At 39.1% G+C, this 18,570-nt stretch overlaps 1 protein-coding gene across 3 annotated transcripts; it reads left to right on the top strand.

Annotated features, from left to right (window-relative positions):
• Positions 1–1,212: 1,212 nt before the first annotated feature.
• LOC146572820 (butyrophilin subfamily 1 member A1) lies at positions 1,213–10,607 on the top strand. 3 transcript variants are annotated; one of them, XM_085277235.1, is made up of 9 exons: positions 1,213–1,300; positions 5,062–5,135; positions 5,224–5,577; positions 5,951–6,271; positions 7,088–7,192; positions 7,867–7,899; positions 8,618–8,653; positions 8,773–8,820; positions 8,961–10,607. In XM_085277235.1, the coding sequence occupies exons 2-8, from the start codon at positions 5,072–5,074 to the stop codon at positions 8,817–8,819; spliced, it is 960 nt and encodes a 319-aa protein (XP_085133361.1). In that variant the 5' UTR covers positions 1,213–1,300; positions 5,062–5,071; the 3' UTR covers position 8,820; positions 8,961–10,607. The 3 variants fall into 3 exon arrangements, with proteins under 3 accessions (XP_085133361.1, XP_085133360.1, XP_085133362.1); XM_085277234.1 differs by having other exon boundaries at positions 7,804–7,899; XM_085277236.1 differs by lacking the exon at positions 7,867–7,899.
• Positions 10,608–18,570: the final 7,963 nt, after the last annotated feature.

The following is an 18,570-nucleotide window of genomic DNA, read 5'->3' as shown; positions in this document are numbered from 1 at the left end:
CCATTATTGCCTAAAACCCTGGTAACAAAAGTGTGTACACCCTTAAATGAAAATGTCCAAATTGTGCCCAATTAGCCATTTTCCCTCCCTGCTGTCGTGTGGCTCACTAGTGTTACAAGGTCTCAGGTGCAAATGGGGAACAGGTGTGTTAAATCTGAACCCTGAAACTGAGCTGCAGCATGGTGGCCAAGACCATACAGCAGTTTAACAGGACAGGTTCCACTCAGAACAAACCTCGCCATGGTCGACCAAAGAAGTTGAGTGCACGTGCTCAGCACCATATCCAGAGGTAGTCTTTTGAAAATAGATGTATGAGTGCTGCCAGCATTGCTGCAGAGGTGTGGAGGGTCAACCTGTCAGTGCTCAGACCATACGCTGCAAACTGCATCACATGGCTGTCATCCCAGAAGGAAGCCTCTTCGAAAGATAATGCACAAGACAGTCCGCAGTTTGCTGAAAACAAGGACATGGATTACCTGTGGTCTGATGAGACCAAGATAAACTTATTTGGTTCAGATGGTATCAGGGGTGTGTCTCCACACTTAAAGCCTATTGAGCATCTATGGGGCGTCCTCAAATGGAAGATGGAGGAGCACAAGGTCTCTAACATCCACCTGCACAATGATGCCATCATGAAGGAGTGGAAGAGGATTCCAGTGGCACCTTGTGACGCTCTAGTGAACTCCATGCCCAACAAAGTTAAGGCAGTGTTGGAAAATAATGGTGGCCACACAAAATATTGACACTTTGGGCACAGTTTGGACATTTTAACTTAAGGGTGTATTCACTTTTGTTGCCAGCAGTTTAGACATTAATGGCTGTATGTTGAGGTATTTTAAGGTGACCTCAAAGTTACTCAAAAAATGTAAAGGCTGTACTCACTTCTGTAAGATAATGTAATTTCATTAACTGACCAGAACAATATCTCAGATATTTAACTAACTTGATGCTATACTCTAAATAAAAAGTCTTCTGTAATTATCCTTTTCATCTAGGCCTGTACAAAAAAGATGAATGAAAAAGCTTTCATTTTGCTAAAATGCCCAAATTCGAACATTTTTCTGTGGATTGAAGCTCATCCAGTGCTAATGCCTCCTGTTAACGTTGCTGACAATACATTAGAATTCTTTATTTAACAAAATAAATGTCTGCTCCTTGTAAAACAAGAGGCGACGGAAAGCCAGTGGGTTGTCCTTTTTTTCTGACTCAGAATGAAAGTGAAAGTTAAAAAGCTCCGGGTCAGTTAAGACTGTACAACCCAGTCCAGGCATCACATCTCCGGTGAAGAGGAGCGTGTAATGTAAGTTGAACTTGATCGACCATTTGCGGTCATTTATATTAGTGCGGCCTTTACGACTTATATGTCTCCTCGGTGTATAACAGATGCAGGCAACCGAAACCTACGGGTTTGTGTATTACGCTCAGTCGACGTGGAGAAACGCGGCCGACCGAGTTATCCGCGTTCAAAAGCCATTCAAGAGCTGAGGACTGTAGGCTGCTTGTCTCTGACGCTGACTCGGAGGTCTTGTGATAAACTCTTGCTTGAAAATCTCCTTATAATTGTAATATAATATACATATAAATTATAAAGCTGTTTTGTTGGTTTCGTATATGGTGTGTGGTGTGTTCGCGTGACCTGTTCTTTCTGAGAACAGCGACACCAGCAACAGTTTGTTGACCGTGACTTATGTCCGTGACCCTGTCCTGTGAATGTGGACACATAAGTGTGTGTGTGTGTGTGTGTGTGTGTGTGTGTGTGTGTGTGTGTGTGTGTGAGAGAGAGAGAGAGAATATGTACAGGTAACGTGTTCAAAGTTCAAGTTCAAAGTTCCAGTTTGGAAGGATTATTCGCTGGTTTGTTGTCGCTGTTCTCAGGTTACATTCAAATTCTCTATGCAAACAAACTGGCGTCTGTCCCACGATAGTGCTTCTGTCTGTGCATTAGGAGTTTTTGTTGTGGATCAAGCTTAGTTAGTGTACAGCCTGTGAACAGCCAGAGAACAGTGTGGTCTGTTTCTGACTGTGTGTGTGTGTGTGTGTGTGTGTGTGTGTGTGTGTGTGTGTGTGTGTGTGTGTGTGTGTGTTCAAAAAACTGCAGTGCGGTTTTGAGCCAGAAGCTGCAGTCCCGTTTAATCAGCGCCTATAAACCACTAAACGCGCCTCTCATTATTCATGTAAGAGAAATGCTTCTTTTTGTGCTGTGAGCATGAATCATGAAACTGTGACGGCAGTAAATACACACAGTGAGACAGAGTCATAATGTGCTGACCTGGAGTGAGAGTTAGACTATACCTGTGCGCTAAATATAAGTCTAAGTACATATATGTCTGTGAGAGAGAAGCTGCCCGCCAGCTGCAGAACGAGGTTGTGGGTTGACAGTTGACACAAACATTGGGCTAACATTAGTGTTTGGACGTGTTGTCTCGGTCACAGGTCCATGGAAAAAATAGTTGAATGAAATCCAAAAACTTTGTCTTGATCATTTGTTGTTGCCTGTTGCCTTTCTTCATGTCATCTCCCTGCTCTCACCCCCCACAATTTCTCTTGGTCTGTTCTGTAACTTATCTAGCTACAAGAGGCAAAACAAGCCAAAAAGAACAGAAACAACTGGCAACGTGAGGGGCCTGAATAATAGACTGACACAGCAGTGTCAATACAGATATCGTACAAACGGGCCAGACTCTCAGGGCAGTATCGTCCGAAGGAAGGGAAAGAAAATAAGCGCACACATATCAGGATCATATCAATATTTCTGTATCCTGCATTCTGTGACCTCGGGCTTCGTGACATTTTGCAAACTTCATTTTGACCTGTTGTCTCAGTTGCATGAACAGGATGTGGAGAAGTTAATTAATGCTCGTCTGGAGCCTGCAGATGTCTCCCAGCTGCACTCAAGAAATTCTTACTCTGCTGCACAGCCATAACTGCTTTCAGAATTAAAAAAGCATTTCTGTACAAAATTGTAATGCATTGCACTTGAATTTTGTGACGTGTATATGAAGTAGATTAATCATGCATACAGAAAAAAACAGAACATAAACAAAAAGACAAGCAAACCAAGGAGCAGAGACGGCAGCTGAGCTGACTCCTCTGTAACTTGTGATCCATGACGCTATAACACTTTGGAGGGAAGAAAACCACAGAAAATGACACATTGATTTATATTCTTTTGCTCTTTTAGTTGCAGTGGTCATAATATGTGGCACAGTTTCAGCTGAAATAAAAAGAAAAACTAACTGGACACTTTCTCTTTCAGTATGACTCCTCATTTATAGACCCATTAAAAAATGCAACCCACCGAACGGGCCGCAGAAAATAAATGAATGGACATTATATCAGAATTAAATTTGCAAACCATTTAATTCCATATTTGAAAGAGGAAGATGAAATGGCACAATAGTTGGCACAAGGGTTACAAGTTTGAATCCATCAGCTGACTGGATCCTTTCTCTGTAGATTTGCATGTTTTCTATGCTTGTGCCGGTTCTCTCCGGGTACTCCAGCTTCCTCCAACAATCCAAAGTCATGTATGTTTGATTAGCCCTGCAATAGATTGGTGACCTGTCCAGGGTCTGCCCATCTCTCATCCAGTGTCAGAAATGGATGTTAAATCTAAGATCATCAGTATCCTATTTTTTTTAATTTTTTTTAAAGGGTCAATATAAGAGAAGTTTTTGATACTAGAAATTTGCCTGGTATAAGTCATGCAATATAAATATCAGGAGCATGGTGCACAACACTGAAAGTCTGTAGAAAAACAACAAGTTGTTTTTGTCTATAAAATTGCAATGTTTAGTTACAAAAACATGTGGCACTTGTCATATACTGTGTTGCCTGTGTTGAGCGGGTGGGCATTGCGGCTTTACGCCACCCTGACAGGCTTTGCGGCAGGGCTGTCCGTGGCAGTTCTACACCCGTTGTTGTGCTGTAATAACCCATGCTGGATATACGCTCAATAAAGCAGCATCACAAGAAAGCTATCGAGTGGTCATTCTACAGCACTGAGCCTATTTTTCAGTAAATCCTGGTTCCCATGAAGCCATTTATATATAAAAATAAATAAATAAACGTGTGCTAATATCCTATGCTGGAAGGAAAGTTTAGTTTTCTGTTTTTAAATTAAGATGACATACCAATCTAGCTTTCTTTTCAAAAACACATAAATGTATATGTAACATGTACATAATTTTTTTTTGTTTTAATCTGGGTAGCTTAAAGTTTTAATGAGCTAGGAGTGTTTAATATAAAAGAAAACCTGACAAATGAGCTCATTTTGCAGAAACTCCTTTCTACAAAGTGTCAGATTTTTTGGATTGATGAGTAACAGCTTGGTAATAAAATGAATTTAACTCCATTACGCCAATGTAAACACTAAGCTAGGCCCATCTTCCCAGTCATGATAAAACTGTGGACACGTCCACCTCCTGTCGCTGCGTTTGCATAACCTCTGGTGACCTTTTCTTTTTCATTCTCACAGCCAGCGTAGAGTGTGGCTCCCTTGAACAAAAGTGAAAACACATGTGATACATGTGGCATAAAGAAAGAAACCAAGCATGAGCAATCATACTGAGTGGGCACAAAAACTTTATATAGTTTTAAAGACCAGTCCTTCTGTCTTTTGCCCACTAACAAAACTTATTTAGTAACATACCAGTGAAAATGAATGCCTTCAAACAAGCAGACTCTGGGCCCTACAGACTGCTTTTCCCTTGTTCAGTGCTATGCATTTCTCTACCGTTAAGTTCAGTCATCATTCTCTAAATGAATAATAATATTACATAGGCAGGAGAGAAACATTAACATTAATTTTTTTTTCGCTTGTAAAAATTGCATACTCCTGTTTTTGTGCAGGAATTTCCCCCAGAAATACTTTTGCTGAGTGGGATAATGAACACACACACACACCACCCCAACCTGATGTGCTGCATCTTCTCAGGACTTTGTTACACTTAAATGTGTTTTGCATCTCACCGTTTGATTCATAGAAGCAGATCCCTGTGACATAAAACAGGTATACACTGATCGCCACGTAATAACTGTCAATTTTAACTGTCTTTTCAGGTAAAGAAACATGGCCTCCAGTGGAATCCTTGTGTTCATTTTCCCTGTCCTCTGCATCTGTGCAGTTAAGAGTGGTAAGTTTGTTCATAGAGAACTTTAAGCATGGAGTGGTGTTTGGTAGTCATGTGACCTCAAATCTATTTTTACTTTCTTTTTCTACAGGATTTGTGAAAGTGGAATGCAAAGCTGAGAATGTGGGACACTATGGCCAACAGTCACTGCTGGAGTGTGTTGTCAAAACATCATCAGATGTAAATGATCCAAATATTCGTATGGTCGCTTGGAAAAAACTGACCTCTCCAGAAGACGAAGGTGATCTCGTGTTGGGTTTTAAGAGAGGGAAATTGGACGAGCCAAAGCGAGGCTACAGGTTTGCTGAACCATCATGGAACGGGAAGAACATGAATGTATCTCTGCTCATCACCAACACTGCAGTGGCAGACGATGGAGATTACAAGTGCATGGTGATCACAGACAGTGGTGATGACAGCATAGTCACTACGCTTAAAGTCCAAGGTAACACTGAAACATTTTTATATTTTTAAATCAAGGATGTTTTTACATTTTTTAAACACCTTGTAAGCAATGAAGATTGTCTAGAGATTTGGGGACTTTCCAGGCCAATCAGATTGGTATTCCCCTTGAGCAACTCTAGGCTTGTCTGCTTACTTTCAGTTTCATTGTGACAGCAGTAACATCTAGAAATACTAGTTGTACAAGTACTTGCAGCCATTTACTTAAGCAGCTTGTACTGTTTGACTTGTAACTTCTTAATGCATGTGAACTACTATGATTATCACATTTTAAGATATTTAATTGAGGTAATTTTATTTGACATCAAGGTGCAATGTTCAGCTCAGTGATTGTGCTTTCCATTTCGTCTCTGCAGCCAAATACAGTATCTCGACTGTATACTCCATCCCTGAGAAAATTGTCCCAAATACAGACAGTACCCTGGTCTGTGAGTCTCGTGGAGGCTACCCACAGGGAACAATTCGCTGGTTTGTTGAAGAGAAAGATGACTGGACAGGAAGCTCTGAAATGGAGGCAAAACAGTCAGACGATGGTTTGTTTCAACTCACAAGCAGACTGTCTTTGTTGAGAGGATCCACTTTCTCAAAGTATACCTGCGCTGTGTTCAATGCCAGTGGAGGCAAAGAGAATGAGAAAACATTTGAAACCAACAAACCATCACCCAGAGAATCTCCAGGTATAGTTTATGACACGCTATTATGCACCACACATGATAGTTGTTATGCCTGCTGGCACCATCTTACTGCTCACAATACTGTTTAGTAATTTCAGCCAAAGTGGAATCAGAGAGAATTTAAATCTGAACCAGCCCCACCCCCCCCACTCCACCCCCAAAAGTGTATATGCAATTTATGTAACCATTAAACACTTTATTGTTTGTGCATATGGGAGATTTAATGGGGGCTGAATTAGAAACCTCTAAGCACTAAAGTGTGTAGGTAATATTTACATATTTTTAAAAACAAAGAAATCCTGTAAATGTCAAACCATAATAAAATAGGAGCTCCACAGAGTAATTAGCAAAAATAGAGTTCTGATTCACATTTAGATGATTTCATAGATATTTTATGTTTTTTATTTTATATATAACAAAAATGAAAGACTGTCTGTGCTGTAGTTTTTTTACACTCTTCAGTAATAAACAGTTTGCAATATGTTCCTTACCAAAAAATTCTAAACTTAAAACAGTCTGGGTGATGCTTCGTTTGTCATGGAAAATGTAACTTAAAGATGAAATTTGAAAATGCAAACTTATTATCAGGTTTTCTTGGCAACTATCCAGCCACTCAGATCATTATCTGTAGTTCTGTCATCTGTCACACGGTAGCAATAATGCAAATATTACCCTCTATGTTGTTCTTGTTTACTCTCTGCTTCTGCAAGTTTAGTGTTTTAACATGAAGCAGATGTTCAATTTGTACTGACTCCTGTGTCTGTTGTAAGTGAATGTAAGAATGAATGAATCTAACGTGTACTCTCTGTACTTTTAAAGAAGAGCTCACTTCATCAACCTCCAAAGTAGTTGCTCCTTTGGTGGTTATCGGCTCGCTGATCATAGGGTTGCTGTTGCTGTTGTTGTACAAAAGGCGATCTCAAAGTGAGTAATTGTTTTTTTTTTTTTATTAAAATGACTTGATGAACTGTATGTGATTAAATAATAAAATATTTGTGAGTAAAGACAAATGAGACATAGAGAAATACATTTAAATATCTAAAGTCGTTCATATTTGAATATTTTTAATAAGGCTACATAATTATTCAAATTTCTGCATGTGGAACTCAGAGTTATGAATAGCTGTGAATAACTGTAAATATTCTTAGTATTGAACAAAAGAAAAGATCATAATCATGCAGCCCTACTGGTGAGCAGTGACTGTATTATCAATGTACAATTACAGCAGTGGTGCCATTAGTTTGACTAGATTCAGAAACTGATTAAAGTTTTTAATACGATATTTGAGCTCCAGCATTCTTCCATGCCATGTGAGAGTTCATCACCTGCTTCCTGTAAACAATACAAGCTGAAAGGAAAAAACGTGCAGCATGATGCTAACGTGAAGCAGAAAAACCTGTAATGCTCGAGGCCATGTAATTCAGGATGGAAAAATACACTCCCATCATTGTTGTGCTGGTTTAAATGCGCCTTTTAAAAACTGAACAAGTTCAAACAGCAGTCTAAAATACTTTCCATTATTAAACATCAGATAGATGATGAAATACAGCGAAAGATATCTGCAGGGAGAACTCACTGCTGTGACATTTTTTTGACAGAGGCTCGGAGGAACTCTACAGCACCCCTTATGGGTACGCCCATTTTTGGACATATTATTACTGCTCTTTTGTTTCTCCTTTCTAACTTGCTATAAAGGATGAACACTTGCTGTGTCTGTAGAGATTTGGAGAGGTTCTATTTATCCTTCTATCGGCTTTTTAATCTACCTGAATCTGAGAACTGCTGAAATATTAAAAAGCGCTGTTTGCTGGGTTTTTTTTTTTTTTAAGTGTATTTGTCTATAGAACTAAGTTTTCTAAATCTTTTGGTCATTTTGATAGTTTGGATATTATTATTAGACATTATTATTGCACATTATTATTTCAGCTGTAAATATTTGAAATATTTGAAGGAATATTTTTGAGATAAAAATGGCTACATTCTCCACAGAAGGTTCAAACAAAACATTTAACAAAAACTTTTGGATTAAGGTTCACAAATCCACTTGAATCATGTGCTGGTCATTAAACAAGGATCTATATTGTTACTGGACTGAATAGCCATCAGTTTCCTCTCACTTGTCCCAACCACATTATTACACTGAGCATCCATTCCCTTCCTTTGAGAATTATTTATTTATTTGCTTTGGTCACATTACTTCTGTGTCAGATAGTTACTGCTGGGTTTCCCTCTATGCTTGCATGGCATGATCTTGTTTAACATGGTTATGGTTTTATATCTATCATTAGCTGTCAAATCATTCATTGTAAAACACAGTCAAATCTTATACAGTGTTATCATTTTTTCTAGATCATCGTGATGCGGCTCCTACAGATGTTGAGGAAGGTACGTAAATCACATCAGTCTGACTGTCTGTGTTTAACTAATAACACTTTGTGTTATTACAGCTTTAATTATCAAACCGTAAGATTTCATTCAGATTTTAATGTTAAATCTTTTGGCAGGTTATAACTCTCACGAAGATGAACCAATCAATCAAGCCCAGCCCTGAGGTAAGAAAAACTCAAAATCTCTACTTGGACTTCGCTTCTGTGTTTACAGGCAGGCATATATCAATTTATAGATAAGGATAAGAACATAAAGTATCAAAAGTCTAAACACTCACTCTCTCTCTCTCTCTCTCTCTCTGCAGGAGGCACCTTGTACCAGATGAATATACTGTAATAATCTACTGCCAAGACTCCCTTGTTTGCTAATTGCAGTCTGTCTCTGTACTTTCCTTTTGTGTAACCAGGAATAGCCTATATTCCTCTGATTTAGCAGACAAGCTGTAAGATCTTTATTCACATAAGCTCTGTATTTAAACAAGCAGGTCTTGAGCTTAAACCAACATCCTTGCTGAATCAAGCCAAGATCAACTATAAGAGAGGGGGATGTTACAGGCCAAGGGACTTTAAAACAAGGCTCAAAGTGGAACATCACCAAGATGTTTCATAAGAGTTGTTTGGTTGAGGAAATGTTTATACATAAACAATACAACTTTATCAAGTCTATGTAGAAACTGTAGCCTTTGGCAGCCAATCAGGAGCAGCATTTCTTCTCACTTCCTCTTCTTATGTTCTGTCAGGGTTGTAAGGGGAATAATAAATCATGTTTTGGGATAGCGGCAAGTTTTTATATCTTCCTGTATGAACAGTATATATATATATATACGTGTGTGTGTCTGTGTGTGTTAAGTGGCTCTAACTGAGGTTAGCTGACCTGATCTTTTCCAATGATCCATGTAACTCAGTAATTTGTCTGAGAAGTGTAAATGTGCCAAAAGTTAGCAACAATTACTCTTACTGTTAGCAAATCCCATCAAAAATAAAAAATCACCAGTTTGCTCGTACAGTTCCAAAGTTTTCCAAGTGTAAGCTATATAAATATATTGTTTTATAAAATATGTTAATGTCACATAGACAATGAGATGAGATATGTAGGACTGCTTGGCACTGAATTGCTGAAAACACTGGATGTTTGTCAGAGCGACATTTCACTGCCTGGAATGTTGTTCTGACAAACTATCAACTGTTATTATTTCACAAGGAACAGTTGTTTTTTTCCCTCTAGGATTTGTTGCTATTTTTTAAGTGTTTTTGTTCAGGAGTTTGCTTATTTGTGTGTTTTTTCCAATTGTCGTATCTCTTTAAGTTTAAGTCATACTCCTCTTAACTCACTGGGAACAGTTTGATGTAGGAAAGTTCATATCCTTTTTCTCACCACTGGTAATTTCATGTCACATGATTAGCACCTGTCACTTGTGAAATACATGGTATGTGGTCTCTAAAAGCCAAATGCACTATATTATTTTTGTTTGAGCCGTGACTCTGTTTATGCAACTTTTGTCAAGTTCACTGTGAAATCAATCCATGCAAACTCTGGTGGTAAAAGTTTGGTTTCATTCTATTCTTCAGATAAGAGCTTCTACAAAAAGTCTTATCAGGAAGTCTCTGGTACAGTACCAAGATTAATCATTCACCAACAAGTCAATAATTTGCCATCGATTTTTTACGATGAAAAAAACACGAGCTTAACAATAAAACAATTCTAATTTAAGCTCTACTTTCAACGTTGAATCAGAAGAAACACTTACTACCAAAAATGTTAAACAATCACCTGTAAAGTTTTGTATATACTGTGTTTTTAAATCTGTGAATTTATACTCCAGTTTAGGTGTAGATAAACCTTGCTCTGATCTGTTAAGTACAAAGAAAGTTAAAGTTTCTTTACAGTTCGCTTTATTTGAACGACATCTGCTCATTATTGTTTTGTAACATGATTAAAAGTTCTAAAAGGATTCTGTGTGATGACTGATATTTGGGATGATTTTTTGCTGACTCTTAGACTGTATTTACTAGTTCCTGTTCATGTTGCACACATTTCTAGATAAAATAATGTCACTTTCTTGTTTATTCCTTAAATTTCAAAAGAACGTAGATATGGACACGTGATCTAGCATGAACCGTCAATTGTTGCCCCAGCAACAAAAACATTACCATTATCAATAACATCTCTGGTCTCTGTTTTAAAGATAAAAGCTTCTTCCTGCTGCTCCCTGAACCACTACAGTTGGTGGCTTTGCATGTTTAATTTGGCACTGTTTTTAACAGATGCTGGTCTGTAACCCTTCCATTTATCTGGACTTGGGAACAGCACCAGGCGTACACAAGCCAGTGATATTCTGTGCAGATTTGTGTGGGTGTTACAAAGATGCATTCAAAATTATCTTGCTTGCAATCTGTCTGTTCAGATAAGATCACGCTGGTTATGTTTTTTGTACTTCTCACATACTTTTGCACATAGTACTTTGAACAAGCCTTTCTCTTTACAGTTTATGCTGTCTTTCCTGCAAATGCCCACTGAGCATGCACTTCTCCCTTAATAATAATGTGTAGATTAGGAGGCAGTGGTATTTAGACATGTACTTAAGTTCATGTTTTTGTACTCAAAAAGGGTTTGTTTTGTTTTGTTTAGTTTTTTTTTTACAATTTTTTTAACCCTTGAGGCTTGATTAAATGATCATCTGGCTGACGAATAAAAAAATGCACTTAAAAGAGTTAAATGTCCACAATGCAAAGTAAAAGCTGACAGCTTACTAAACAAGGTGGTTTTTATTTCACTTCCCTTCCTTGCTATAGTGTTATGTTGCATTTATAAATACTGGAAACACAAAGAGCTGCAGATAAAAGGGAAATCACTCACAGATGTACCATTGGTATACAAACACTTTTCTGATCACGTTTTGATAAAGCACTGAACTCCAGGTGGTAGCCATTTTCAGCAGTGGCATTGACAAAGACAAAGTTTCTTTTCACATAAACTACTCTTTCCTTTCTAAATGATCTTAGAATCATAATATACATGTTTGACCAAGTAGAAGTCAACTTTAAAAGTCTGAAATTAATTAAAAAATGTAAAAACACAACAACAACAAAAACAAAAAACCTAACTTTAAATACATTTTTTAAACAATGCTGGGTGTGTGAGTGTAGCACTGCAAGTAATGCAGTACTGCTTTGTTTCAGTCACATGTCCTGGATGGACTTTTTGGTCCTCGCTGGTTACTCAATTCTGTGGCACCCCAAAATCTTGCTGCTCATGGTGGATGAACATTCAGACAACTCACCGTCTACTGTTCAGAAAGTGGGTCGATTTAATCCCCCAGCTTCTGCAACTGCATGTTGACACGTCCTTGGGACAAATGTTGACCCTAAATAACTCCAGATGCATTCATCTGGAGTTATGCGTTAAAATCAAAATTTGTCTTTGTATTTGTATTTTGTTGCTTTATTTGGACAAGTTAAAATAATACAACAACACAGAAAGAAAGAAAGAAAGAAAGAAAGAAAGAAAGAAAGCATAATCATTAAAAAAAATAAAGTAAACAGCAGAAAAATCATAATAAATAACATCTCTAAAACGGAGTAATCAAAAGCATAGAAGCATAAGCTTGCTTTAATCCACCCCGTCCTACTATTTGTACTAATAATCATCATTTTTTTCTTCCTGCATCTTATCATAAATACAAATACATGTATATGCACATGGTGTGTAGATAGTGAGTGAGAGCACCTGGTCAACGCCCCACATCCTCACCTTTACTTTGCAAAAAACACATTTTCTTTCCTGCTTTTTAAACAGACATGTTGGGACATTGCTTAAGTTCCTCGCTCAGTCTGTTTCACAGCTTCACTCCACATACAGAGACGCAAAAACGTTTTCATGTTGTACAAACACAGGAATGTTTTAAATTTAATTCCCCTCTCAAGTTGAATCCTCCATCCCTTTAAGAAAACAGTTTTAGGATGTTGTCGAGAAGTACTCAGTTTATTCTTTTATCATAATAATAATAATAATGATGATGTATACTTTATTAATCCCGTAGGAAATTGCTTAGTCCTCTGCATTTAACCCATTCACTCAGCAGTGAAGCAGTGGGCAGCTATCGATCCAGCACCGGGGGAGCATTGTGTAGAGACGGTACACACCTCAGGGTAGTTTCATTTTGTTTGGAACTTTTCTGATCTGAAATGATAAGATGCAGATGTTTGTTAGTCAGTCTCAGATCCCTTCTGACCTTGCTGACAATTTTCACATGAATGTCATTACAATCAGCGGATGTTTTGTATTTACACTTTTTTACGATGTCAGTTATTTATTTTCCCTCCACTGCTGTTAGAAACATTGAGTTAGGATTCCTGTCAATACAAAATAATTGTTAAAGTCCGTCAGCAATATTGTCCATAATGATGGCATTATCAATAAAATATTCAGGACAAGTTTGTATATCTTGGTGTGACCTTGACCTGATTTTCATCACAATTAAATCAGGTGCTATTTAATCTATAATCACACAAAATGTGAAAACGATATATTGAAAACTGTGGACATAAGACTGCTAACAAGCAAACAAACAGACAGACAAAGAAACAAACAGAAGCAATGACCATCTCCGTCCCTTTGAAGGGAGAAAAAGCTTAAATTTTGACTCTGAAATGTATCCAGTAGCTGAAATTTTCAAGTTGAAAATCTGTTTCCTGTGATGGAAATGAAAGTCAAGTTGGGTATTTTTCTAAACAACAAACTTCATTTGGACATCATATTTATTTCAAAACAAAATTATATTAAAATTTTTTTTTTTTCCCTGCCGCTTTCTTCCCTACACTGCTGTCTGTCACAGCACCAGCACATAGAAACAAACAACCATTCACACCTGTGGTCATTTTAGAATCACCAGTTAACCGAACCTGATGCATATCTTTGAACTCTGGGAAAACACCTATAGGCAGAGGGAAGACGTGCAGTCTTTACACAGAAAAGCCCAGATGGCTGGCTTACTCAAATCCAGGAAATTCTTGCTGTAAGGCCACAGTAAAAGACACCAACTTGTCACTCTTTTTGTCAAAGAAAAAAAAAGTTTATCTTTTTCTAAGCAAACCAAAAGTTTTCCCTGAGGAAAACTCTGAGTCCTACTCTAACATTCATCCGAAGGTGGAACCGTTGTACTGCCAAAAAGCTCTGAAACGAGGAAATGACGGAGGAGCTCAGCAGGAACATTGACAGAGAAAACAAGAAGCAGAGAGGAAGGAGATGACAATAGACCTGTTGTGCATGGAAAAACCACACTTACATTAAATGTGGTTATAAAAATATCTTACCATTATAACATAAAAAGCTCTGGCTGTTTAATTTTCCATTTAACTGAAAGTACTTTTGGGTATTTAGTGAAACAAGTTGTGTCAACCAACTTTTGTGGGGTTTGTAACTAATTATCCCAGCACAAACGTCCTTAACAGAGTGGGGCAGAGGCCAGTGAGCTGATACACTACTTTGTAACGTGGTTTTATTTGTTCGGCTGATATTGCTACACTTTTAAGCTAAATCGTTAATGTTCCCAGTGTGTTTGTTCACCAGCATGTGGGCGTGAAATTGGTTTCCTGTATCAAGCTTCTCTGAGCAAACAATCTGCAATACAATAAGTAGCAATAATAACAGCAGAGTTCAACCAACACAAACAGCACTGACAGATTTTTGGACTTTTGTATACAGCACATGTTCATACAGCCTGCTGTATTCTTTAATACTTTCATAAATACTTTGAGAAGTAGAGCTCTCCGGTGCAGAGGTAACCATGTGTAAGACAAGATCATTAGTTTAAACATTGATTAGTGTCACAGGTAAAACATGTATTATCTGGTTTAAAAAACTCCCATGAGGTCTTTCAGATTTTGCATAGTCTCACGTCTCTAAATCAGTTTTCTTACGGCAAGTACCTGAAAAAACGTCCAAACATTCTGACATTCCTATACCTGTCTGTGAAAGCTATCTGAAGTGTGATAAGGCCTTGTTTTTCCTGAAGTCACATGACAAAGAAGATTTGACAAGACAAGCAAACATAAGATAAGCTTACCAGTATTTTTAAACAAACATGCATAGCAAGTTCAAAAGCTTGAGATCTAATAGGTCTGACAGACCTTTTATGAACGCTCCAAGCAAAGCCTGAGTATTGCTCAAGTTTCCACGATAAGACGTCTACCATGAAATGTGTCATCATATGTATTTCAGAGTAACTGATGTAACACTTTAAGCGACTGGTGTACTTCTGAAGAAATATACAAGCGTCCTCAACTTAAACTCAGCTGTTTTTTGGTCACTCTGTGGTAGCAGGATCAGTTACTTGTTAAAAGATCCACCAGAGAGGGTTGTCCTTTTTTCTCCCTTATACATGAAACAAGTCAAGCTGTGGAAAGGAGCATAAATTTATTATCAGTCAAAGGGTTATCAGGTTGGTAGATGTATTGTGGGGTTATCTGGGGAAAAGGTAGCAAATTTTAAATAGGTGCAATAAATAACCTACAAGCAGTCATCTGGAAACTTAGCACGGCAACTTGACCTGATACGACTTCAGGGAAGTCTATTGTTAAGCTATGACATTGTTTCCTGTTACATCAGCTGTAACTCACTGTAGTGTGTTTGTTATGGTAAAGACTAGAAGAAAATATGAGACCTGTGAGAAAAATATTAAAGCTTTCAACAAAGTTTGTAGGTATTATTTAACCAGACATGACATTACACACTGTTGAATTGTGACCTCTCACAGTTTTACATAGATAAGATCATGTGTGCTCAGAGACAAGCCAAAACATGTTTGTCTGAACAGCATCTCTTAGAGGTAAAATTTTAAAGGCAAGATTTCTTCAGCTTCCTCAAAGTCTCCAGTCTTCAGGCTGATTTCATTTTTGGAGTTTTTGCTTGAGCATAACTGAGAAAAACTGAGCCATGTTAGCTTAGTATAGTTAGCATGCAGCTCCAATATTTCAATTCAAATCAATTTTATTTTATTATTAACGTCAAATTACAATAGTTGCCTCAAGGCGTTTTATATTGTAAGGTAAAGGCAACCAACACTCAGATGACCTCTCTTGTGAGCAAAGCACTTTGGCGACAGTGGGAAGGAAAAACTCCCTTTCAACAGGAAGAAACCTCAACTTTAACAGGCAGAATGAAGCCTGTTAAGCCTGTGTGTGTGTGTGTGTGTGTGTGTGTGTGTGTGTGTGTGTGTGTGTGTGTGTGTGTGTGTGTGTGTGTGTGTGTGTGTGTGTGTGTGTGTGTGTGAGATATAGATATATTGGATCACTAACATGTGAAGTACTACAATTCCAGTTATTCACAGCTCTAATGCAGCTTCCTTAAGATGTTTTGCTGAAGCTCAAGGACAGATCTTGAGTTTACTTTACATCAAAGAAAATCTACACAAGAGCTGGAATCAAAAGCTTTAATAACCTGAGTTTGCTCATTAATGGATAAGCAAGTAACCAAGAATAGAGACTTGGATTGTGGACATGAGGACACGCTGGAGCCCAATACAAATCTTTTTTTGAACATATATGATTTATCTTAAACTCCGCCTTCCATGTTCCAGACTAATTTTCAAAAAGGCACAAGCTTAATTATATTGTCAGAACAAATTAATATTTTGACATGTCTGAAGACTTAATTACGACTAATGCATCCACACGTCCCGAGGTGTAATTGTTTTGTGCTCAAAAAGCGAACATAGTTATTAGACTTATAATGAGAGGCCATTGTCTACTGCATCTGCCCGCTGCTTCACTCCCAGATTCCTGTTTTCATGAACTGAAGCCTCATTTATTTCCCACTAAGCTGTGGAATTCAGAGTTGTTCTGCAAAACTCTCAATATTGTTCAGAATGGAGCATTATTACATGTTCATTAATAATGTCCTCATTAATACAGTGTAGCATAGGCAGCACAGTCAGTGCACCTCAGCTGGTCTGATAATACTCTGGTACTATGATTACTGACTGTAGCATAGTCAGTGCAACTACGAAGAAGAGTAATATTGGCATATTAATAAATGTGATAAGATACAAATTTACAAAAACACTTATTTCTACAGGTAGATAAAATAATATGCAGGTTTTTCAGTGATGTTTTATATAGATGTGTTTTTGTGTTTAAAATCTGTTGCTACCAACAATACTTCAACCAGTAATGTTTGTAGCACTGGGATGAAAAAACATTAGCATGAAAACAGCATGAAGAGTAGAATAAACAACATCACAATGATATATGGGAATATGACAGTAAATACTAAATATTAAACATTATTGTGCAGCACATAAGATCAACAGAACACAGTGTGCTTTGAGGTAGGAGCCAAAAAGGGTGTAGTTTGTGGGTGTGATCACCCGTGTGTACACCTGTGAGCATGGACGCGCTTGTTTTTTGTTTTTTAAAAGGTTTCTTCATGTAATGATCTGCTAGAGGGTGTGGGGGGGGCCAGAGCCCCGTCCTCCAGGGCATGAAGCAGGTATGGAGGAGATCAAAACTCCAGACATCCAGAGGCCCCCAGAACACAAGAGACCAAGGAAGACCAACAGAGGGGCAGCCGCGCCACTGTCCCAGAAAGAGCTGAGGAGAGTCCCAGATGAGGGCTCACTCAGCAGCCGCGGAGCAGAAGCCAGGGGGAGTTGCAGTGACGCGCCCGTGAGCTCCGCCGGCAGCCAGCCGTGCCTGAGTGACCGAGCCCCAGGCCGAGAGGCCGGGGGCACCCCACCTCCGAAGTGGCCCGAGCAAGCCCCAGGCTCCAGGCCCCGATAAGCGGCCGCCAAGGAGTGAGCCGGTGTGTACCTGGACGCCCACCCCCGGACACAAAGAACCACCAACGCACCGACGTCTGAGGGAGTCCGCCACTGGCAGGGGAAGTGGTGGTGGGTGGAGATAGGCCTCCATACCTTGGAGGGCCTAAGATGTCCCCAGAGAGGTGGCGCCTGACACCCAACCTGACATATAGACACAGACATACAGGCACACACATATACAAACATCCATTCCCACCCTCATGCTCTCATATACACTTACTCCACACTCAACCAACGTGGAGACAGACATAAAGAGACGCTGTAATAATAATAATAATAATAATGGATTGGATGCTGTACACACGATCACACTCCCCAAGCGTACTCTAAGCCCCGGGTCTAGGTACCCTTGCCCCTGGAGGGGGGGGGAACTGCACCCAGACCCAGGTGGTGTTACCCTTTTCCCTGCGGTGGGGGGAGGCAGACCGCCCCGACTCCGCAGCAGCAGGGAGGCCCCACACTCCAGACCGCAGTCGGACGGCCAACTCCTCCTCCTAGCCCCCCCGCTCCAGCAGGTCGCAGAGAACAGGGGTGAGAGAAGACTCCAAACCTCCCTCCACCCGCTCATTGTAGTGTTGATGCATGTGTGTTCTAAGGTGCATTTAAAACCCAGGAGGGCATGGAGCTACCTGCCAGAGAGCAGCAGGTGTGTGTGTGTGTGTGTGTTTACACACACACACACACACACACACACACACACACACACACACACTTTCCTCATGTTGTGCATTTTATGGTTGGCAAGGTGTCATCTATCTTAATTGCCCCTTGGGGATAAATAAAGTCGTTTTGACTTTGACTTGACTTTGACTTGATCCAGACATCTCCTTTTTGCTAACTCTTGCTATCAGAGGTTAATCCTTTTACTTCCTGGTGGTTCGTGCCATCTTGAGTTTGCTTCTAATAGATCAAAAAGTCCCACGGTTATGTCTGCAGGAATGTTCCCAGTCTTTATAATGCAGCATGAAGCAATTGTGCGCCTGACTTCAAGGAAAACCAATCAACCAAACAAACCCCCTCCCAAAATACTCCCATCAGCCAGGTTAATTTATAACTTACAAAATAAAAATAACAATTACAGTGATTCAGACCTTAG

Source organism: Mchenga conophoros, linkage group LG6 (assembly GCF_057382185.1).
Source record: "Mchenga conophoros isolate Kocher_MC1m ecotype Shallow Benthic linkage group LG6, M_conophoros_male_GT1.1, whole genome shotgun sequence".
In the NCBI taxonomy this organism is placed as follows: Eukaryota; Metazoa; Chordata; class Actinopteri; order Cichliformes; family Cichlidae; genus Mchenga; species Mchenga conophoros.
This window is presented reverse-complemented; position numbering and strand designations above follow the sequence as displayed.

What these genes read in the sequence shown, in the direction of transcription:
- LOC146572820 (XM_085277234.1), top strand. Translation starts at nt 5,072, where the DNA reads ATGGCCTCCAGTGGAATCCTTGTGTTCATTTTCCCTGTCCTCTGCATC. An exon ending in CACTACGCTTAAAGTCCAAG is followed by an intron (nt 5,578 to 5,950) that starts GTAACACTGAAA and finishes TCGTCTCTGCAG; the next exon opens with CCAAATACAGTATCTCGACT. An exon ending in CTCTACAGCACCCCTTATGG is followed by an intron (nt 7,900 to 8,617) that starts GTACGCCCATTT and finishes CATTTTTTCTAG; the next exon opens with ATCATCGTGATGCGGCTCCT.